We start from the raw sequence: 24,263 nt of genomic DNA, 5'->3' as shown, positions 1-24,263 counted from the left end.
GCTCCGCCAATTGAGCCGTGCAGTCACCAAGAGATTGTGTGTGCACCAAGGAGGATTTAAAATCCCCATCAACAATTCTCCCTGCCACAATTGCGCAGGCCGACGAATAAGCATGTTTAGAAGCAATGGCCGGCACCGCAGAGCCATCCGTGTAAATAATGCATTTGTACTGATCAAGAGGAAGCAATGACAGAGGAGGCAGGTGAACATGTTCATATTGTAAAAACTCCTGTGTCTGCAAAGACGGGTCAAAGATAAAGTTGACATTAGCCAACGTCATAGAACTAGCCCATTGTATCCAACGTGGATGCAAGGCTTTGGAATTCAGAACACTAGCCTTTGTAGTTGCTTCCAAAGCAGATACAGGCGAGACCATGAAAATGCGCTTACCCTGAGCCAGAGACCATTCTTTCAGGATAGCCATCTGGACAGCGGTCAAAACGTTCTCTGTAGAAGAGAAACGCATCTCAGCCGAAGTGTACAAATGTGATTTATAAGCTATGGGGACCGTGTTTCCTTCATTGAACGTCAAGTAAGTGAAACCCAACGCACCTGGTACAATCCATATGACCAAATTAGTAGAATTGTCTTGTGTTAACAAGAAGTTGATCGCAAGCAGATCAGACTGCAAAAACCGAAGAATTGCGGTATGTTCCAGAAGCCAACAGGAAGCTGAAAAAGAAGGTTGTATCAAAGATTTAAGTGGTTTGATATGCTGTGCATAATCAGGAATGTAAGTCCTACCGAAATTTAAAAAACCAACAAAGATTGCAATAGAGAGAGGTTGCAATTGAGCACATTTCTCCAGAAAATGGGGAGCTAACCCTTCTGCCTTCATTGGTGAGTTTGTAACCCAGAAAAAGGACTGCCAAACAGGCAATATGCGACTTTGCAAAGCTGAATTTGTACCCCAAGTCTGCAAAAGGCATTTTGATGCGGTCCACACGCATAAGATGCGGTATCAATTCATCATCCGTCAAATGTCATCAGAAAGAATCAGGTTCATTTTCATGTAAAACAGACACTATGCATGCCGCTAAAGCGTTTATACCTTTTATGTTTGCAGAGGGCGCTGAAGGCTGTCAAGTCACACCTATTAAGAGCCAAATTGTTACTATAAAAACCATTGGAGATATCAAGAGTTGTTTTATATTTTTTACTAACAATGTTATTCACTAATGCAGAGCTGTGTGTGTTCTGTACCACAAAGGTACGAAAATGACTGTTCAAATGATGGTAATCCAAAACAATACGATGTGAACCATCCGGTTTCGATATTGGAAACAGAGGATTATTCATTGATGAAACACAGGGTTCATTCACTCTCTGATATTCCAATTGGGCTAAGAGTTCACTTGCGGACGCTTTTGTGTCTCGCTTAATTAGATATTGGGGTTGGGGTTGTGGCGTTGATTGCCAAGGAATTTCATGTGCCGGCGAATTCTAATCCCAACCAACCTGATTACGATACACAGCTGGAGCAAGGGCTAAGCTTGTTTAGCCTCCTCCGATACAAAATGCGAAAAACTCGGGAGAGTAACATCCTCCCCTCTGGAGGAAACCCGAACAAATGGGGCTGGTCAATCAACGTTTGCCAACAAAATATCATAGGAAGAAGTAAGGTTGTCCCAAAAGACCGCCTTGATTGTGATTGGTTGAACAAAAATACAATTGAGTCCTCAAAGTGACACATATTATATCCAATAAAGCAGTCGCAAAGGAATATAATAGTAATATTATTTTTTAAAACAAAACAAGAAGTGAAACTATCAAAGATCAACCAGATATTACAGAGTTGCATTCTTCAAGGGTATTCAGTCCCTTGTTGATGCTATCACATCGCAAAATCCTACGACATTCAGTCTTATTCAGTATGTTTTGAATATTACCACCACGCGGTGGTTTCTGTATAAGTTCAATTACCTGCCCTCGTATTTCAGCTGGAGAATGATTAAATTCAGTGAAATTGGACACCAATGGAGCATGTTAATTTCTTACATTTAATGCGACTTTTATGTTGGGAGAGTCGAGCCTTGATTTTTTTGGGTAGTTTCCCCACATAGATGAATTTATAGGGACACCATATAGAGTAAACTACATTTTGTGAATTACAATTTTTATGAACACGAAGATTGTACGCTATGTCATCCTGAATGAACTGCTTCATATTATAGGTTTTTGTGAGTATACATCTATTATATTTGTTATATACATATTCTTTTGTCTTCATTGATTGGGTGTCTTATTGACCTCCTTTTTGTATCTTTTGTAGTCACTTGCATTGATTGCTTATGTGTGGACTATATTCCACTGGAGTTTATTACAATTCTTACCTTGGACTCCTCGTTACAAAGAAAATGAACAATTAGGTCGTTCCTTGACTTTTTAGGATGCACAGGCCCCCTTTTTTGTCATCTTTGTTTTTTAAACTCACTATGGCCTTTCTTAAATACTATTTTTCTTGGACTTATAATTCCTCACAAGTTCTTGGTTTGGTTTACTAGGCTTTTGATCTAGTTTATGATTAGTTGTGACACTCTTTCTGGCATTTTTGCACTTGATTAATATTATTTTTATTTTTGTCTCAGTGGTCTATCACTAAGATTTTAATGCACTGGTGTTTTTGAGTTTTTAGATTTTTTTGATCTTTTCTCCCCCTTTTATCTTTGATCTATGCTATGCAGTTTGACTCCTGGACATTTATTGTGACACCTCCCTTTGTGCACATATTTTTTAGATTTCTTTATTGGACGCTCTACCATCGAATAATGTTTTGTCTGATGATGACCACTCAAGTTTAGTGTGGTCGAAACGCCGTCAACACTTATATGTGGCCTTGATTGAAGAGAACGCAATCTCTGCTTTTCTTGTTTTCTGTTTCGTCTGAACAGCTTATGTGTAACAAATCTTTCCTCAGCCACTGTTTATGTTTACACTGATTATTGTCTTTATGGTTTGTTGGGTAACCAAGAGAGTGCCATTGTCTTCTGATTTTATATTATTGTCCTATCAAATTTTATATATTTCTGAATTTGCGCACAGGTATCACTTGTCTTTAGTCTTATGTCTTATACATTTTTGTTCTGTTTTATGTGATATATATTCTATATTATTCTTGTTTATGTTGTATGTAATATACTACTTGAACCCTTGTTAGGATTCCAGTCATTATTTAGTCTGTAAGCACTCTTTTCTTTAATGGGTTTCTCCTATTGCTTGCACGACGTACTTTCCTCGCCATACCCGCTTTCGCAGCCCCGGACAATGGCGGCCACTTCTTTGAAGTGAAATATGTCTTGCATTTACAAGAGTTTGAGCTATTGCCACTGTAAATGACAATAGCTTAAACTCTCGTAAATGTGCGATCTATTGCATTGCAAATGCTAGTTGTTTGGTTTCCTCCTACAGAGTTTGTGTTCACTTGGAGGACTATTTTTTTTCTTTGATACCTGCTCGTGCCACTGATTGCCTGACTTCAGAGGTTCTGCTTTGGCATCCGTCCCTTAATCTCCCCATCCTGTTCAAATACCGAGGTGAAATGTCAGACACTTCAGACACTGTTTTCGAGGGCACCTCTTTAGTTTTCTCTGACTTCAAAGTGCGAGGATTTCCCTGAAACCCCTCCCGCATCGCTGCTTGTTGCTTTAGCGAGTCTCGATCACCTAACCTTCAGCAGCCAAACCTTGCAGCGCAGTTAAGGGCAACACTGGGGCAACTCTCGTCGCATTTTCTCTGATGCTTGTGTATATAATGTGAACTTGAGCGACTCGAAGGAGTTGTACCACTTCACATAAGCACTAGTTACATCACACAATGTCAGATTAATGTTGAGGCATTTTTATAGAGCGCAAACTCGAAAGACCCAAAGGAATTGAAGCGCTTTACAAAAGCACCAGTTACATTACACAAGGTCAGGTTAATTTTTTTGTTTTGAGGAACGCAAAGATTAAGTGATGCTAACACCATCCCTGTTTATTCATTATATCCACTCCATCTGAGAAATGGCAACATTTGACCCTCATCCTACGCCGCCCCACTGTTTCTTCCGGTCATCCTCCTCTTCACAGAGCCCTAATTACAAAGCACATTCACAGCAGCTTCTTAGGGGCTGTGAGGCATTTTTTATTGTATAATGTGAACTTGAGTGACTCAAAGGTGTTGGAGAGCTTTACACGAGTGCTAGTTACACTACACAGGGTCAGAGGATTAATGTTTGGGGGCATTTTCATAGAGCGCGAACTAGACTGACCCAAAGGTATTGAAGCACGTTACAAAATTGCCAGTTACATTACACAAGGTAAGGTAAATTGTTTTGTTTTTAGGTGTGCAGAGATTAAGTGATGCAAATGCCATCCCTGTTAATTCATTATTTCCTCTCCACCTGACGAATGGGAGCATATTGTTGTTGCTGTGTCCAGTGCTCCTAAACCCAGTAGGCTGGGAAGGAGGGCTGGCCAGAGGGCCTGCTATTAAACAAATGGTGCGAGCAGGGTTTTGAATGGAAATCTCTGGAGAAGGGTGCCTGGCGAATAGAGGTCTGCGGGAGGAGGGATGTGATGTCTTTGTCATTGGAAAGTACTTCACTGCTTTTTTTCATAAGCTGTTCAATGCTCTAGTGATGCAGCTGCACACAGAATGTTATAGTGCTGTTGACTTGCATCAAGGCTTTTCTTTGTCTGTACATAAATGTTTCCTGAGGCAAGCATGTATTCCTAAATCAGACTGCATGACTCAGTGTGTAGTAATTGTATAGCTCTTCAATCCCTATTGGCAAAGCACCCAGGGTAATGTGCTAAACACTCATAAGGTGCCAAGGCGAGACCTATTCGCTATGCCAATGCTTGTATATATTAGGATTGGGGTCAGAAAAATCCATAGTCTGGCTGGGCGTAGCAGTCATCACAGTGCCTTCTGTGTCCACATTCCTTCTGCATGCTCTGGAAGGAACTCTGCAGGCTTTTCTTACTGAGTCTTGTCTATTTTTTAGCTCAATCCTCAATTGATCATTTGTGACAAGATCCCCAGGGTGCCCCTAGCACTCTCTCAAGGGTACCTTGCTTTAGATTTTCAAGGGTCTCAATTCAAGTATCCAACTATGTCATTGCTTCAGCAGCGCAGCCTTTGAAAGTAATTACATTCTGGACATTTGTATGTAATACTTTCTGTTGTTCCGTCAAGGTTTGTACAGTATTTACACACACCATCCTTTCCAGTTCATTTTCCAGTGTTCATCATTCAACCCTCTAGTTTTTGCTTTCTTAATGTAACTGCACTTTACACCTTTTGTTTTCAGCACCATTTCTGAATGCAACTCTTTAATCGAAAGCAAAAGCTTTATTTTTGTTTCGGTCATTCCAACTTCTTTGGTAGGCTCACCCATCATTTCTCTGTAAGTCTTCCTTCTGCCTTTGTGTTCAAGCCTTTGTTACAGTTGGAATAAATTGACTCTGTTGTTGCTCACTCACGTAGTGTGTTGGTAACACCCCCCCTTGTTTTCTTGTATGATTCAGTGTCAGTTCCAAATGGAGTCCCATTTTTAGGGCATTGCTGTCCCCAGCTTCCTATGCCAATAGCCTATCCCCTCTGGGGTACTGTAAAACAAAGGCAGGCCCCATTTAAGCTTTGGCAAACAGAAAATAACAGGTTGCTCACTTCAATTCCACGGTACCTCTGGTGCAATGTGTGCCCTGACCAAGGCGGCCGGACAGTCCAGGAGTCAGTCTCCCTCAGGCTGTCATTACATACTCTGTAAGACAAGTGCCTGTCATGCAAGCCAACCATGGAGCATTTGAGGGCCACTCCCCTTCAAGCTGCAGGAGTAGAGTGTCTAAACCTCACCCCTGATGTTCCATTGGCAGCACCACTTTGTCCCCACAAGTGAGGATGATCTTACAGGCTCCCTGGTACCCACAAGAGTCTCATAGAGGTGGTAAAAGAGGGAGCACTACCACCACACTGCCATCTTGAGTCCAGGCCACCAACGTGCACTGCACCCCAACCCTCCACTTTTATTACTTTATACTATTTATCTTTACCTTTCTGGTTCACAAGGTGCATATTTCAGTCTCTCCAGTCTCATTCCTTTCCATGAATAAGAAATTGTAGTTTAAAACCTGGTTGGGTTAGAGCTATTAACAAGTAACTGGTTCACCTTTGCACCAGAAGAAAAAGGATCCAGTTAGCAGCACATCCTCCCATTATATTGTCTTCAACATCTCCCCACACTCTATTCCCTTTTTCTCACTTTCATGTGATAAATTAGGTCCAGTCAGCAGCACATTCTCCCACCTCATTGCTTTCTCACTTATTGACAGGGTGTGTCTGCTTTTATAGAGGATTTTTCCCAGACTGCCTACCTCCAGGCTCCATGCCTTCACTGGAAAGGTACTTGTCACATGACCTGAGGGATGTGAATACTCTTAGTGTTAATGCAGGTAGACACTCCATTAGCTCACTTCCCTATAAAAGTAGACCCCGCCAATCCATAGCATCTCACTTGTTGGTGAGGAAGGAGAGTCAGTTTTTCCTCATGTGGGCAAGACCGATGCCTTGGGTAATCCTAATACACTGGGCTTGAGGTGAATGTATGTTTTCCTGTGAGAGACAAACTGGCCTCCTACATGACCTGCAAGGTCTATTGCCACCTCCCTAAGCGACTGGTTCTAGCCCCAGGATACATTCACCTCACGCCGTTGAAGTGTGCCCTCACATATGGGAGACACAGTTAACTCTGTGTGTTACCAATTGACTCTCTAACTGTCCAAAACACACTACCATCTTGGCACAGTTGGCTTCTCTGTGCTTATCCTCACAAGCCCTGGGTTGGAATCCACGTTCTACAGTGGTACATGAATAGGACAGGGACTATATTCCTGCTGTACATACTGTGACCCATCCATGGTGTCACAGAGGCACTGAGGCCAGGAAGGCCATGAGATCAAGCAGGCATGTGAGGGTGGTGCCGGCACAAGGTCAGACAGGGCCACAGATGCATTAGGGCCTTATTTTTTTCTAATGAATTTGCTGAGGCAAGCACTCTATTGCTGCCTTGGAAGGTGAAAGACTTCTCAGAAATATGAATGAATGTGCCTCACAAACCGAGTAAGTACTGTGAGTATTCCGTACTAGCTGCACAATTAGACAATTCAGTCTAATGTTGAATACGAAAATGTGTAAGATTACATGATCTGGAATCTGCTATGATTGGAGTTATTAGAGCACAATGTGCGAAATGAGTGCAGTGATCACTGTAGGAGGAGCTCAGAATTTGTGCGCTTGTTGGGAGTAGATTTCTTTGTGCTGTAAGAGCTGAGAATTTGTATGATTTGGAGAAAAGAGTGGCAACCTTCTAGTAAGGCCCACTTGACTTGGAAGCTTGAAAGAAAACTTAATATATGCTGCTTGGATAATATGTAAATCCGCTAGAAACATGTAAACTCTGTGCTGCAAGGGTTGTGTATATTTGGAATATCCTGAAAACAAAATCTATTCAGTAAGAAATGGAGTTACGTCGATTTTGATGGCAGTCTAAATTCTAATTACACGTATTTAGAATTATGCTTTGTCGTAAATGTATCAGTGAGTAGGTTGTAATGACTCGCTTTCTTTATTTGGTCTTCTATAGAAGGAACATGATGAGAAGACAAGTGCAGTGAAGGAAGAGCTGAAGTATTGGCAGAAGTTGCGACATGACCTTGAGAGAGCAAGGCTGCTTATAGAACTGATCCGCAAACGAGAGAAACTCAAGCGAGAGCAGGTGATTCCAAATGATTATACCTCCCATGAACATCAATAACGCTGGTTGTGTTTAGACCTCCATGTGCTCAAATATTGCTGATAATAGTACACTGAAGTCTGCAGCAGCACTGCTCAGACAGCTTTCTGTATTGACTTTGAATGAGATGCCTTGTGTACCCTGCTGGCTTATACCAGCAGGCCTCTACAACCTCTTGCTGTTCGATACGGCAAAGTTCTCCATCACTGGATCATTTATTGAAAAGAGTAAAGAATACAGAAAATGTCAGCCTATGTCTAGGATCACAGGGCTCTTTTAGAATAGATATAATCTTTTTCATAAACTTTGATACAAACACATTTTTACAGCTCGTCTGTAGGCTACAGTGACTGTACAGATGTACAGATGCCAACAGAACTTAAAATGACAAAAGGAAAACTTAGGCCCTGAATTTGAGTTTGGCAGGTCAATTTTACTTTAGTGATGGCAGAGAATAATACCTCTGCCATCCCGAGGAACTTCCGCCTACCAAATTTAGAGTTGTCTGGTGACTGTACAAACAGCTCACTGCATATACAGGAACTGTTGTCGTGGGAAACATTCGTCCAAGGGTACCATCATCCATTACGGCCAGCTGTCCAAATTTTTTAAGTTTTTGGTTTTTCTGAAACACGCTCTGAAAGTGGAGCTTTCTCCCACAGTTCGGGATCATTACTATTTTTTTCTTTCTCCTTACCCGCAGGTTTTTCCTGGTGGTGACAGACCGGTGGAAATAGACTTTACAGTATTCGTTGTAAATAGGACTGGAAGAGTCCTTTTTTTGGGCCCTTACACCTTCAATCCGTCAAGTTGTCAGAAGATGTATTCCATCGACAGAGCCAACGGGAGCTCTGTTGACAGAATGCTTACAGTTCTTCTGACTTTAAATGAAGCAGGCGAACCGAGATTTTAGTGCACAGGATACTCCGTTTTGTTTGCAACGGAGTACTGTTCTGGCCAAATTCTAAATTGGACCGTAAGCTACTATTTTGTATCATTCATGTACCTTTTAAAAAGGAAAATGAAAGAAAACCATGTGATTGAGATAGCCAGCAGCCTAACCAATCTGAAATCTGCCACTGCTCTTGTAAGAGGTTCAACAGCACCACAATCTCATCTTGTCTTCCACTGACTGGCAGTTAGTTCACTTCTGTTTTCTAGCTCCTGTAATCAGGATCTCAGAACATAGATTTGCATTAATGTCTTTCCAAAATAACACATTTCTATTTTACCGAATATCTTCAGGGATAGAATAATGCTTTTCCAGCAATTGGTGACTGGCATGTTTGTCTTTTTTTTCTTTCTCTCAAGAATGTCTTCTCTGTTTGTGAAGTCCTTTGGGAAAAATAAAGCTAAGACTGAGCCCCACGCATTGTGCTTAATCTGTCATGCAGAGCGCTGAAGGATAGAGTGGAGATTTATCTTTGTGGCAGACTAGAAGAATTCAGAAGATGCTTGAAAGCATACGAACCATCGCAATGGGGTGGGACGGGGGCGGCGGAGCTAACCGCCATGCTAGACGGAGTGGCCTGAAAGTCCTTGGCCCCGATAAATCAGCTTTTGTCTTCTGCCTGGGTGCCCATCTTGCCTACCAGGGAGTGGGTGCTTGATCCAGGGCACCTCCGGATTCTATAGAGGTGTCTCGAAGAGACCAAAAGCTGCCATGGTAACTGATAATGACTCCGGCTGCACCGACGAGCGTAGACCAAGATGGCGGTTGCGCAGAGAACTCAGCCAGTAAGTGCATCCCTTTAAGTCGGGCCTGAAGCTTGGATGCCACCTGATCTGTAGACTGCCCCTCGTAAAGGGCTCACAGGGCTGTTATATTCTGTTGCCCTGAACACCAGACGGCCTGCTTCCCTCATCTGCCTCTTGCATTGCTTCCCATGCGAAGTGGTCACCAGTGTGGAGGAGAGCAGTGGGAGACGTGTATTCCCCGAGCCATTCAGCCTTCCTGATTGGGACTGACGCGCAGCACCTCCAGCGGCCTGTGACTGTGCTCTGCTGCCCCACTTAGGGGAGACTTCCACTGGGAGCAAACTATAACGCCAGTCTCCTTACTGAACAAATGATTACAGTCCTTGCCCCTGTGACCTGTAAACCGGACCAAATCACTGGAGCGAAGCAAGCTCTGCCACACTCCACTTTCTCTTCCTTCTTCCCCATTGTGCAGGCACTTTCAGTGATGGGTGGACTGTACACTCCGGATCTGTGATACCTGGAGATACGTTGGTGTCTAGACTCTTAAGCACCTACTTCCAAACCAAGGGAACTCCTCCCAAACCTCCCCAAATGGGCGCTCCCACTGATGGAGGCACTGCAGCACAGACTCCCAATGATAAATTGGACTCCATTCTTGCTGACATAAGCTCAACTAGAGACACTCTTAAAAGCAAAAAAGATTATTTTTTAGTGGACATGGGGATACTATAAGATGGCAATAGGAAGAAAGCAGATTGAATCTACCAGGTTGAGTCTGAACGTTTTGTGCTGGGTGCCACATCTAAAACTCACACAGCAGAACTGAGTGCACTTATGGACAGAATCAATCAATCATGGGTTTGTTGAGCGCGACTACTCACCCATAAAGGTCTCAAGGCGGAGGTAAGCTGCAGGATCCAGTCCATCAAGGAGGAGGTCTATCGAAGAGCCATGTTTTGAGGTTTCTCGTGAAGATGGGGAGGATCAAGACATTAGAGACAGATCAAAAACCAGAAGGGAAGGGCCAGACAGAAAAACACCAGAGTAGTGGACCTGCCAGAGCAGAGAGAGTGTTCATCTATACTCACATGTCTGGAAGACTGGCTACAAGAGGTGGTAGCCCTAAAGGGCCTGTCCCAGCATTATGCCTTCAAATGAGTGCACAGGGTGCTGGCTCACCCCCATGCTCGAGGCGTCCCCACAACTGGTGGTGGCATGATAGAGATCAGGGTGTGTATAATATTCCCACTACCACGGATAAAGTAATCTCACAGTTACACGCACATGCATACATCATACGCTAGGGCCCATTTCACTAACATACGCTCAAATACTCTACCAGCAATAAACCTGTGGAAGGGAAACACTCCTGAACACCCTGCATCTATATCGAGGTCGATAAGACCTGGTTCTTGTGACTGTCCCTAAGCATAACCTATACAATATATACAACAATAATCAATAATGCAAACCCAATAATTGACAAGAAAGAATATCCAACACCATGTTTAAAATTATATTGCTTTATCTAAAATTAGTCAAAGAAATCAATCAGAGTAAATCATTTCTCATAGTTACCTATTCTAGCTAAATGTCAGAACGGGTCAGGACAAGTCTCTCGGTAAATGTCTCTCAAGACGAAGTCCCTTCAGCATCAATCCTCAGCAACGCAGGTTCAATACGCGGCAAAGGCAAAATGGCAAGTGGCAAAAAGACCCTCTCTAGGCTAACATCTTATAATATTCTGAACAATAGAAAGATACATTGGGAACATAGAAAAAATCATAATGTCCGCCGGACTTGCTGAGCAGAGCGAGAAGGAAAGGATGTAACATTGCAACATTTGTGAACCTCCGCTCAGGAAAAATACACATAGCGAAAACTACGGAACAGGAACCAAGAAAATAAAACATGTAACACAGTTATCCTGCTTCTCCTCGGCCATCGAGCCACAGTTCAGAGCTTCTCTCTAAGGCTCCTTTGTTTCCCAAGGCGGCCAAGGACACTTTCACTTTTCTTGGAGAACTCCCAAAAACTGCTGCCGTCCTCATGGAAAGTTTTTCGACAAGGACCATGGTCAGTTAGCTTCAGGACCATTTCCAGCAGGGGTCTCCCTCGTCTCAGCTTTCAAATTACAATCACAGTCAGGCTCACTTATTCAGCCTTTTCTCTCAGGCCAACATAGGCCTTAATAGACCATCTTAATTAAAAGAGACAAAAACAACGTTACTACAGCATAGTGATTAAACAGTGTTAACCCCACTAATACCCTTATGTGTATGCATTTATCTAGCACTTGCAACATGGAAAAGCATTAATTCAAAAGCGTTTTGTGCTCAAAAATAAACAGCACATAGCAACATTTAAACATGAAAACATGCACGTTAATTTTAGTCAGCACATTTATGCACACTCACGTGTAACTCTCTCTTCTCTTGTTAGGACAAACGGATTGATTAATATAAACGCACTTGCACAAGACAAATAATTAATTATTAATTATTAATACTTTAGTACAACAAATAGACATGCCAGAGCTTCAAAAGCCCCAGAATTTTCAAACTGAAAACTCTGCTCCAGCAATCCCCCCTTTGGTGATTTTATCACCAAATAAACCCAAAAAAAAAATAGTGAAAATTTAATCCCATTTTAGGAGAAATCGGAAATGTCTTTTTCCCCTTTACACAACATTAAACACCAGTCACTCTTTCATCATCCCTTTTTGTCTCTAAGTAAACACTCTCCCTTAATTCTTCTAGTTCAATTTCTTGAGGTTCTCTTTTCAACCTCTTGTTTTTCTTTTCTTTATTCAATTTCTTCCTCCCTCCCCTGTTTTTACAACACACACACACCAATCTCATTATTAATAAAGCCACAATTATAAAAGACAAGGGAAACAATATTCTACCAATAATAGTACTACCTATCTTTGCAATAAAATCCTTAACAGCTATCATTTTATTAGCTATTTTAGTCCACAAACTCTCAGCTTCAAGTGGTACTAATTCTTCATGCAAATCAGTAATATTTTTGATATAGACCTTTAGGTCTCTGCTTTCGTCTGGAATGTAAGTGCAACAATGTTGAACTTTCAGCATTCCACAGACTCCACCCTCCTTGGCCAATATAATATCAAGGGCAAGTCGATTTTGCATAGACATGGCACGTACGGCACTTAATTTCGTATTCACCAAAAGAAACCCTCCAGCGGTATTTGTCGATAAGCGATCAACCACTGTGGACAGTTTCCGAATTCCATAAGCATTCAAAGAAATTCCCACTGCTGGAATCAAAACCCCAAAAATATCACCCACTATTTCAGACCAAGTTTCTCTCTTAAAACGCATTAGTAAATTAATATCTTCTACATCTGTTACTTTATCTATATGAAAAATCTTTGGAAAAACTAGGCCCACATAACACGTGCCATACCAATGGTCAGGCAACTTGTAATAAGCCTTATTCCCACAAACATAATATACTCCTGGAAAAATCGTATCTTCTCCACCTCTGAAACCCCAACCTGTTGCAATGAAGTATGTATCATGGCACTCACTAGTCCCAACAAAATATGTATCATATTGGGATTTCCTTCTTGTAATACAAAGTTTACCCTTCTGTGGTGCATCTAGAGCTAAAGTTGGACTAGCCCCATTTTTCAACTCTTTTCCCATCTCAATGTCCCAAATTGTCTCACTCACTTTATATTTCCCTGCTTTCTCATGCATGTTCAATCTCCTTTCTTCTACCATATCCAGGAAAGCTTTCTCCTCTCCTTTCAAATTGCAAGTTAAATTATTCTTAAAAATGTAATCTAATGTTAATCCTTTTTCTTCAATAAAAATCTCACCAAAAGTGTTAGCTTCTTTAGCTGGATTCAGCTCTTTGTTCATTGGCAAATGCCCAAAAATACTATCTCTGTTAGACATCTTATAATCTACTTTCCCTAACAAATAAAAAACACTACTTAAAATACTACAGGAAATACCATATGTAGCTGGTAAATGATGATAAGTAACACCTTCTGAAACAGATGCAGGTAATTGCATACAGACGTAGCAATCCCTTACTTCCATTGTTTTCACATATTCATATAACAGCTTCGAAAAAACATTACTAGAAAAATTATTAATTGATCTATCTTTGTGTATGTAAGCATTACTAATTCTAATTGGAACTACTTTTTGTGAATTCTTTTCCACATTTGTCACATTCTCTGTATGCATTTCAAACTCTACTTTAAAAGTAACTAATAAAACTAAAACACCCCATAGAAGCATTAATAATCCAGTACAGCAGCAGCACATCCTACACCACCTCTTAAGGAAGGCACATCTATTTCTATTATCCTCTATGTTAGCCATATTAGTTTAGCCTCTACTACTCCACTACTGTTTGAACTTTTCAATTTCAATTCTTTAGTAATTCTTCAGCTTTCAGTTTATCCAAATGATCTCTCCGTTCACTTGATTCAAGTGAATCCTTCTTTCACTCAGTTTGGATACTTGTCATTTTTCACTTCAATTTCTTCAACATCAAATTGTATCAGATCTCCAACATCAAAATCCTCAGTACTCGACTCTTCTCCAATGTCAGTCAAGAGTACTTTCAGAATTTCACCAGTATCTTCCTCAACCACTTCTCTCAAGACCACTTCCGGATTATCTCGAGTCACTGCTTCTTCTTTTCCTCCTTCAGACAGTGCCACATAAGACCATTCCGGTGATCTGTACTTTTGGTTGGGTTTTCTTACTCTTTTTATTTCCACTGGTTCGTTTGACTCCTTTAATTCTTCTCCTTCAGCTTTTGAACTTTGACTCGAAACTTCATTCACTTGTTCAGCTTTCGATGTATTTGCTCTTATTATTTTGTATCTCAGCCTCTTAACTCTGTTGTTAGGCCAACGGTCTCCTCTTAACACCTTTTTCGGCTTAATTTCTTTATTATTTCTTTCTCCGATCCAAGTTCTCTTTCTCAGAACTCGACCCTCTGTTTGTTCATCTTCATCATCTGTTTCAAGTGCCTCTTGTTTCCGTTTTCCAGCAGCTTTCTTCTTCTCCACAGATTTTTTCACCACTGTTTGAGACTTCCCTACTCTTGTCCCTCCTCGGGTCTCCGACACGCAATCTTCTTGCTGTCTACTTGTCCCTTCACCTGACTCATCAAGAATGTTCCCTACACCTCCTCGGGGGTCTTCCGCAATCTGTCCCTCTTTATCTTCTTCTGACCCTACTTCTTCAAGTATAATCTCAAGTGGTTCTTCAATCTCCTCCTCTTCTGATTCAGGAGTAGTCTCTGTGTGATTTCTCTTTTCTTTTTCCTTCACTGCTGTTCGAAACTTCAGGCTCTTTTACAGAATTCGATCTCCTTTCTGATACTCACAGTGGTTCATTCGAAGCTCTTCCTACTTCTTTCCCCACTGATTCTGTATCTTCGTCATCACTGGAATCTGACTCTTCAAAATACTCTTTACCAGTCCCTTCTTTTGGGTTTGGAACTCTCAGAGTATGACTTGCATGTACCCAGTGCTTCACTCCAGCACACTTTACTGCAGTCGTCGTAGTCAGAATAACTTGTCTTGGCCTTCCCCACCTTGGAATCAAGCAATTTCTTCTTCTGTGAACTTTTATCCTCACCCAGTCTCCTGGACTCAGATCATGGGCTTGCTTCTTCTCAAGTGTGGTAGCTTCTTCTCCAACCTGGTGAAACACAGAATGAACTGCGTCAGCCAGGCCTTTACAGTAATCCAAAATCATGTCATCAGTTATTGTCACCAACTTATTGACAGGCACGAATGCATGGCGCATAGCACGTCCCATGATTATCTCATGCGGGCTCAAACCAGTAGTTCTATCTGGAGTAGATCTCATAGTCATCAGAACTAGAGGCAAAACATCTGGCCATTTCATGCCAGTGGCTAAGCACATTTTTCCAATTCTATTCTTGATTGTGCCATTAATCTGCTCAACCACACCAGAAGCCTCTGGTCGGTATGCACAATGTAGCTTCTGCTGTATTTTCAATGCTTCACAAATCAAACCCATAAGCTCATTTTGAAAATGTCCACCTCTATCCGACTCAACTGTTACTGGAAACCCGTACCTAGGAATCAACTCCCTTAACAGTAACTTTGCCACTGTTAATCCATCATTTCTTCTAGTCGGGTAAGCTTCCACCCACCTTGAAAACAAACAGACTACCACTAGAACATACCTCAGTCTGTTTACTTGGGGCATTTCAATGAAATCAATCTGCATTCTTGTAAAAGGACCTCCTTCTCTGCCTATTGTTCCCAGACTCACCACTGTCTTTTTCCCAGTGTTAAATTGCTGACAAACTAAACATCTCTGACAGATGCTTTCTGCAATTGTCCTGAACTTTGCATTGTACCAGGTCTGCTTGAATGACCTAACCATCGCGTCCCTCCCCAAATGTCCCTGGCCATGATACATCCTTGCCATTGACGACAAGATGGAATTGGGCATCACTGGTCTGCCATCTCTGTAGACCCAAACATGGTCTGTTTCTCTTGGAGCACATCCTGCCTTAATCCAATCTTTTTTCTCTTCCTCTCCTGCCTCATCTTGCAACTGTTTCACTTCATCCCAGGTCTCTAGGACATTAGTAAACATCACAGAGAGAAAAGACATTTCCCCTTCTCTGTCCCTGTTGATGGACTGATTCGTCTTCGCACAGTATTGTGCAACATCGTTGGCATATCTGTTTCCAACCGTTATAAAATCCTCCCCTGGACCATGGGCAGCACATTTTACAACTGCTAACTCCTTAGGCAGCTGTATCGCCTCAAGCAATTTACCAATCATTTCAGCATTCTTTATTGGAGTTCCACTCGATGTCAAGAAACCTCTTTGTAGCCAAAGTTGGCCAAAATCATGCACCACTCCAAATCCATACTGACTATCAGTCAATACAGTCGTCCTCAAATCTTTCCCAATTTCGCAAGCTTTTGTCAATGCTATCAATTCAGCAACTTGCGCAGATTTCACCCCTTTCAATGGTGATGCTTCCATGACCTCTGAAACTTTGCACACCGCATATGCTGCACATAGCACACCATCATCATTTCTCAAGCATGATCCATCCACAAACAACACATGATCACTCTCATTCAAGGGTAAATCCCTTATGTCTGGTCTCGGTTTTGTACAGTACTCAAGCACATCCAAACAGTCATGATCATCCTCCATCTTCACACCCACATTTTCAATATCCGGCAAAAGCGTCGCTGGATTCACATTTACACATCTCTCAAGAGTCACATTTGATGCTCCCAGAATCACTTTTTCATATTTGGTCAATCGACTATGTGACATGTACTGAGTTCTGCTTCTTGTCAAAAGAATTGCCACATTGTGAGGTACGAATACCCTTACAGGATATCCCATTATGATTCCTTCACTCTGTTCTAGACTCCTGCATGTTGCAGCCACAGATTTCAGACAACCTGGTAAACCCACAGCTACAGGGTCAAGTGTCGATGAGAAGTATGCAATAGGCCTTCTCAGTAATCCATGCTTCTGAATTAACACTGAAAGTGCACACCCATTTCTTTCACTGCAGTACAGCTCAAATTCTTTCTCATAGTCAGGCATACCCAAAGCTGGAGCCTCACACATCTTACTTTTGAGCTCTTCAAATGCTGCTATTTGTTCTGCATCTAGATCCAATGGATCTGTCATCTCACTTTTTGTCAGTTTAATCAGTGGCTTTGCTATCAGGGAAAAATTAATTATCCACTGACGACAATAACCTACCATACCCAGGAACATTCTCACTTCTCTCTGGGTCTTTGGAGCTTTCATTTCTCTGATTATTTTGATCCTGTCAGTAGTCACTTTTCTCAGACCCTTTTCAATATTGTGTCCAAGATAATGAACCTCTTTCTTGCAAAATTGCAATTTGGCTGGAGATACCTTTAACCCTCCATCTGCCAGATGATTCAGTAAAGCTATGGTATCTACTTCACAAGCTTCACGTGTCTTTGATGCCACAAGTAGGTCATCAATGTACTGCACTAGCACTGAATTTTCGGGCATGATTAAACTGTCCAACGACTTCTTCAATAACTGATTGAATATCGAAGGACTCTCCGTATACCCCTGTGGGATTCGACACCATGCTAAGATACGCTGGCCAAACCTAAATGCAAAAATCGGCTGGCTATCATGATGTAATGGAATTGAAAAGAACGCATGACACAAATCAATCACTGTATACCACTCAGCATCATGTGGAATTTGATACAGGATCACTGATGGATTTGGCACAATAGGACAACATGCCACCACAATTTGATTAACTTTTCTCAAATCCTGTACGATCCTAAATTTTCCATTGGGCTTTTTTAGTCCCATTATCGGTGAATTACACGGACTACTCAGTAGTTCTCTCAGGACTCCTTGCTGAATCATTTTCTCAATTATAGGAGTTATCCCTTCAATTATTTCTGGTGTCATTTTGTATTGAGGAATGTTAGGATATGTGATTCCCTCTTTTACTGCAATTTTCACTGGATCTACATTATTCATCAATCCCACATCCTCTCCAGTAAAATCCCAAACTGTCCTTTTCACTGTGTCTCTCAGCTCTTGAGGCAAATCCTCCGGATTAAACACAGCAAATGCACCAATTAACTCACTTTCTCTATTTTCTAGAGTCACTCGGTACAAAGCATCTTCATCTGGTGTCTCAAAGGCTATTCCATCCGGTGTACAAAAAATTGTGCAGTTCATCTTACACAACAAGTCCCTACCCAGTAGGTTCACTGGACTCGTGTCACAGACAATGAATCTGTGCATGTCTGAAAATTTCCCTATCTGTACTCTTACCGGTTCAGTAAGACGTGTTTTGATTTGTGTATTGGCTACACCAACTACTTGGATTGCTTCATCCGAGAGAGGAAGATTTCTAACATCTGTTGACCTGACAGTTGATCTTGTCGCACCTGTGTCTACCAAAAAAGTAACACTCTCCTCATTTATTTTCCCATCCACAAATGGTCCTGCCTGGTCTATTTCTAGAGTTGCACCAAGTATGCACTCTTCTTCCTCTCCTCGGCACCGTCAATAATCACCCTCAGACTCACTCCCTTCACTCTTTAACAAGTACTGCTGTACTTTGTTAGAACGTCTTGGTTTGTTTACCTGCTCATCATTGTAGAATCCTGAATCTTGATTATACTTTTGTAACCCTCTATTCTGCGGCAAGGGCGGTTTTGGCTCTTGACTCTGCTGTCTCACAACTTTCTGTTGTTGCTGTTGTTGATTATTTCCTTCGTTCTGGTTCTGCACCTGTTGATTTAAAGTTTTACTCTCATTACTCCAGTTCAGAAAAACCTTAAAGACCCTCCTTTTCCCGCAAATATAATTTTCACTAGTTGGCTAAAACCCCTGGAGAAGCAGATCAGCGCTGGGATGCTCTTCGGAGTTACTACGCGCTTTACAAAAACCATTAAATAAATAAATAATAAATAAATTACTCACTAATGGTGGATTAGGACACTCCGATCTCCAATGTCCCAATTGGCCACAGTTGTGACAAGGGAACTTTTTCTTTGCTTCCTCAAGACTTCCTTTTCCTTTTCCTGCATATCTAGGTCTATTCCCTGCATTATTTCCTGGATTATTTGCTTGTTCCACTAACTGTGCTTCCTGTCTCTCCGCAACTTTCACTTGTGCCCACATTGCTTTCTCTTTCAGCTTTCTTTGTTTTGCTTCAATTTCATCACTAAAGTATTTTGCATGTCTCAGGATCTCATCTACTTTCTTACTCTGCCAATCCACTGTGTGCTCACGAATTCTCTCACCAATTTCAGGTCTTAGACCATATACAAATCTGTATACAAAGTGACTCAAATCTTTGTCACCCAGGTGTTCATCTCCACTGAATTGTTTAAAAGCCAGTATCAGCCTCTCGTAAAAAGCATGAACTGATTCTTTCGCTTCCTGTTGTGTTCGATCTATCTTTACCCAGTCTGTCTCTTTTGCAGGTACTTTACTCTTCAGGTATACCATCACCTGATCATACTTTCTCATTACCTCTGGATCTGGTGCCCCTGTTCTTGGGTCTCTTGGATATTCCTCAGTAGGCCAACTCACAACTATTTTACACTCAGTCCACAAGTCTGCTGGAACAATTATATCAAACAGACTATTCAGGTCAACCCACAGCACTTTTGACAATTTCACAAACCTATCTACCTGCCTATACCACTCGACGGGCTTTTCTCTCAATCGAGGGAAATCATTTGTAAATGATAAAATATCCTGTCTGGTCCATGGAACATGTACATATCCTCCTCCAGGTATTTCTCTCATAGGATAATTATCCACTGGTTTCTCCTTTTCTCTCACTGGAAATGCTGAATAAGTTGTTCTATCTTCAGTCTCATCTCTTTTCTTGTACCACCTATCCTTCCACTTTTCAACATCACCCCATCTTCGCAATAATGCTACCATCTCCTTAATCTGTCCTGTTCTACCAGTAGCATTCAAATTTTCAATGTCCTTCTCAGTAAAATCCATCCTGTAAGTTCTCTGTAAAGCTTTCACTTTATCAATGTCAACTCCCTGTTCATTTGCTATTGCTCTTAGCCTGTCATGTGTATTCCTTGCTCTCCAGGTAACACTCTTACACATAAACATTAGTTCACCATCATGATGACTCTTCAGAATCTCTGTTGGAACTGTTCCTGTAACAAGCTCTTCTAGTTCTACACGTAACTTAGCTACGTCAATTACTTGTGAATCTTTATCCTTTTTCTGTAGAACCTTCATCCAATCATTCAAATCATCAACTGTTATTTCAGCAGTTTTTCTCACTGGAACCACTCTCTTTTGCGGTTCTAAAATCGGCATCCCTGAACAACCAGCTTCACTAGCATCCAATATTTCACTACATGTGTCATGTCTTGATTGTCTCAGGTCATTTCTTTCTGCTCTTTTGCTTGAATCTCCTGAAGGACCAACTGAATTTGTCAGATTATTCCCAACATATGGAATCACCAGTCCATTCTCACCTGCTCTCTGTTTGTCAAACACAGGCATAACTGGACCTATTGTTACAGGCACCGTAACAGCTTCTAGATTTTTCGTTAACTCCCTAATCTTCTCAGTCAACTCTGTTGTAGTTCTGGCTAATTGTCTGGCATTCTTATCAAGGTAATGATCATTTCTCACTTCAGGTGTCTCATTTTCTGTCTCACTAACACAAACTGTATCTCTTATTGGAGAAACAACTGGTGTACTTTTGTCCGGTTCTGGTCTATATGGAGGTGGTCTTTTGTAAATCATGTCATTCAAGACCTCATCCTCATATTCATTAACTCCATATTTTCTTATTTCTGACTCAGGAACCCTTTCTGCTCCTCCTTCAACTGTTCTCATCGGATATAATCCCTCTGACATACTAACATCTCGCCACCTTTTCATTCGATCATGATGAGTCTCACGATCATGTCTCCTCCCAAACATATACCTATAATACCCTCCTGATCTTTGTTTTTCTCTCTCATGTACTTCTTCTTCCCATTCCACTAAAGCCTCGAACTGTGTAGGTCTCGGCTTCGGGTCAAGACATAGCATCTTTTCCCGTAAATTTCTCAACACGGCCAGATTAAATGAACCATGTTCTGGAAATGCTAGAACACCATCTTCTTTAGTATACCTAACCCAATTCTCCAACCATATACAAGTATGAAACCCATGTCTTGCAGCCATGAAGGATGCAGGTGTTTTTGGTGGAGGTAACAACTCACCCTCTCTTGTTTTAACATCTTTATCCTTGCTAAACCACTTTTTAACTTTACCAAAAAATGTTTTTTTCTTCTTCTCTTCTTGGTAATACATTTTAGCGTTTACAAAGAACTCTCTACTCTTTCCGTATTATAAATATACAATACGAATTTTCAACCAATTGCAGCGCGACTCACACTAACGCACCAATCCTAGCGCGAGCACTATTCTGATCTGCCACCCAATCAGAGCGCGGTCTTTCTGACGTCAACAGTCGCTGCAGTTTGTCTCTGTCTTCTGTCACTCGTCTACCCCTCCTTTACAAAATCTTTTCAGTAGACTTCGTGTCAAAATTTCTACAAAATCTATTAGTTACAACATAAAAACATCTCCATTGTCTGCTTCGCTAACCACAGAATAGTAAAAAAGATTCTATTTCATAAGTAACTTTTCATTGACACAGTAGCACTTCTACTACTCTGCCCTACTAACATACATTCATTAACTGTTTCCTCTAGGACTTGTCCAAAGAGTCTTACAATCAACTAAATGTACAAACATTCACGCACAGTCATACAAAGGAAATATAGTACATACGCACAGAATCCTGCTTCCCGAGAACAGACAATCTGCTCCACTACAGAATTATAACACACATTAACTAAGCAAGCTTTCTTTGCCCAGTTCTTCAAATAAGCTCAGAGAATACCTATTACTCCTCCCGCGATAAGCTTTAACGGAAATCCTTACAGATCCCTGGGACTTAAGACCAGAGTTTCACAGATAACCTTCACTATCATACACACTCCTTATATACCAGAAATATCTAATAGTAACATACGACGATGTCACTAATTCCGAACCCAAACAATGTGACGCGCAACTTCAATTGTCACACGTTATTCCTTACAATTCCGTCTTTCCCGAGAGCAGCATATACTTCCCTCTGCCCTACTACGGAACTGCTACAGCAGCTTCCAAGTTCCAGAAGCACTACATATAACTCAACATTACGACTCCAACATATAGTATTAGTACATATACCAACATGAACCAATAATCAATAAAAACAATCTTATCTAATCAAGACAATCATCAAAAACCATCAATCTCTGCTACCAGGAAATTTATAGAGATCAGGGTGTGTATAATATTCCCACTACCACGGATAAAGTAATCTCATAGTTACACGCACATGCATACATCATACGCTAGGGCCCATTTCACTAACATACGCTCAAATACTCTACCAGCAATAAACCTGTGGAAGGGAAACACTCCTGAACACCCTGCATCTATATCGAGGTCGATAAGACCTGGTTCTTGTGACTGTCCCTAAGCATAACCTATACAATATATACAACAATAATCAATAATGCAAACCCAATAATTGACAAGAAAGAATATCCAACACCATGTTTAAAATTATATTGCTTTATCTACAATTAGTCAAAGAAATCAATCAGAGTAAATCATTTCTCATAGTTACCTATTCTAGCTAAATGTCAGAACGGGTCAGGACAAGTCTCTCGGTAAATGTCTCTCAAGACGAAGTCCCTTCAGCATCAATCCTCAGCAACGCAGGTTCAATACGCGGCAAAGGCAAAATGGCAAGTGGCAAAAAGACCCTCTCTAGGCTAACATCTTATAATATTCTGAACAATAGAAAGATACATTGGGAACATAGAAAAAATCATAATGTCCGCCGGACTTGCTGAGCAGAGCGAGAAGGAAAGGATGTAACATTGCAACATTTGTGAACCTCCGCTCAGGAAAAATACACATAGCGAAAACTACGGAACAGGAACCAAGAAAATAAAACATGTAACACAGTTATCCTGCTTCTCCTCGGCCATCGAGCCACAGTTCAGAGCTTCTCTCTAAGGCTCCTTTGTTTCCCAAGGCGGCCAAGGACACTTTCACTTTTCTTGGAGAACTCCCAAAAACTGCTGCCGTCCTCATGGAAAGTTTTTCGACAAGGACCATGGTCAGTTAGCTTCAGGACCATTTCCAGCAGGGGTCTCCCTCGTCTCAGCTTTCAAATTACAATCACAGTCAGGCTCACTTATTCAGCCTTTTCTCTCAGGCCAACATAGGCCTTAATAGACCATCTTAATTAAAAGAGACAAAAACAACGTTACTACAGCATAGTGATTAAACAGTGTTAACCCCACTAATACCCTTATGTGTATGCATTTATCTAGCACTTGCAACATGGAAAAGCATTAATTCAAAAGCGTTTTGTGCTCAAAAATAAACAGCACATAGCAACGTTTAAACATGAAAACATGCACGTTAATTTTAGTCAGCACATTTATGCACACTCACGTGTAACTCTCTCTTCTCTTGTTAGGACAAACGGATTGATTAATATAAACGCACTTGCACAAGACAAATAATTAATTATTAATTATTAATACTTTAGTACAACAAATAGACATGCCAGAGCTTCAAAAGCCCCAGAATTTTCAAACTGAAAACTCTGCTCCAGCAGGCACACCTCATTCACTACAGAAATCGAGACTTCCTGTTACGACATGCATGCAGTATCAGCCCCTTCAATGTTGATAACGCACAAGTCTCAGTCTTCCCTGATTTCACTGCTGCAGTTCAAAAACAGATGGCTTCCTTCAGGCCTCGAGAAATCTACTCGCCTACTTGCTATGGCGAATTAGATTTTTTCAAGGTGAGTTAATTTTAGGACCTCACTGGCCCATTTTGGCGAGCTGAAAAAGAACAGATGTTCTGTTATTTCAGAAAGTGAATGAGCAATAAAGATGCCTTTAAAACTTGTTTTTATGTTGTCACATTTGCTCTGCATTTAGAGATCGAGGTCAAATGTCAGCTTATCTCTTACAATTTGCAGTCGGAGAAAGAAAAGTAAACACAACCTCCAGGATAAAATAAGCAGCAAAGTTAGAGGGTTTTGTAAAGTGAACTGTCTGATAATCGTACAAAGAGTGTGAAATGAAAGGCTGTAGGATGTCCGTTTTTTTCTAACACACAACATTTAAATAGCTTGTAAATAAACTGTA

General features: G+C 41.1%; 1 protein-coding gene across 4 annotated transcripts in view; it reads left to right on the top strand.

Moving 5' to 3' along the window:
- Window positions 1-24,263, top strand: part of BRPF3 (bromodomain and PHD finger containing 3) — a 628,641-nt gene that overhangs the window by 303,117 nt on the left and 301,261 nt on the right. For all 4 annotated transcript variants that reach the window (XM_085651054.1, XM_085651053.1, XM_085651052.1 and 1 more), the window contains exon 4: window positions 7,625-7,756. In XM_085651054.1, coding sequence (XP_085507180.1) covers window positions 7,625-7,756 — 132 coding nt within the window. The remainder of the gene's footprint in view (window positions 1-7,624; window positions 7,757-24,263) is intronic.

Source organism: Triturus cristatus, chromosome 1_1 (assembly GCF_964204655.1).
Source record: "Triturus cristatus chromosome 1_1, aTriCri1.1, whole genome shotgun sequence".
Taxonomy (NCBI): domain Eukaryota; kingdom Metazoa; phylum Chordata; class Amphibia; order Caudata; family Salamandridae; genus Triturus; species Triturus cristatus.
This window is presented reverse-complemented; position numbering and strand designations above follow the sequence as displayed.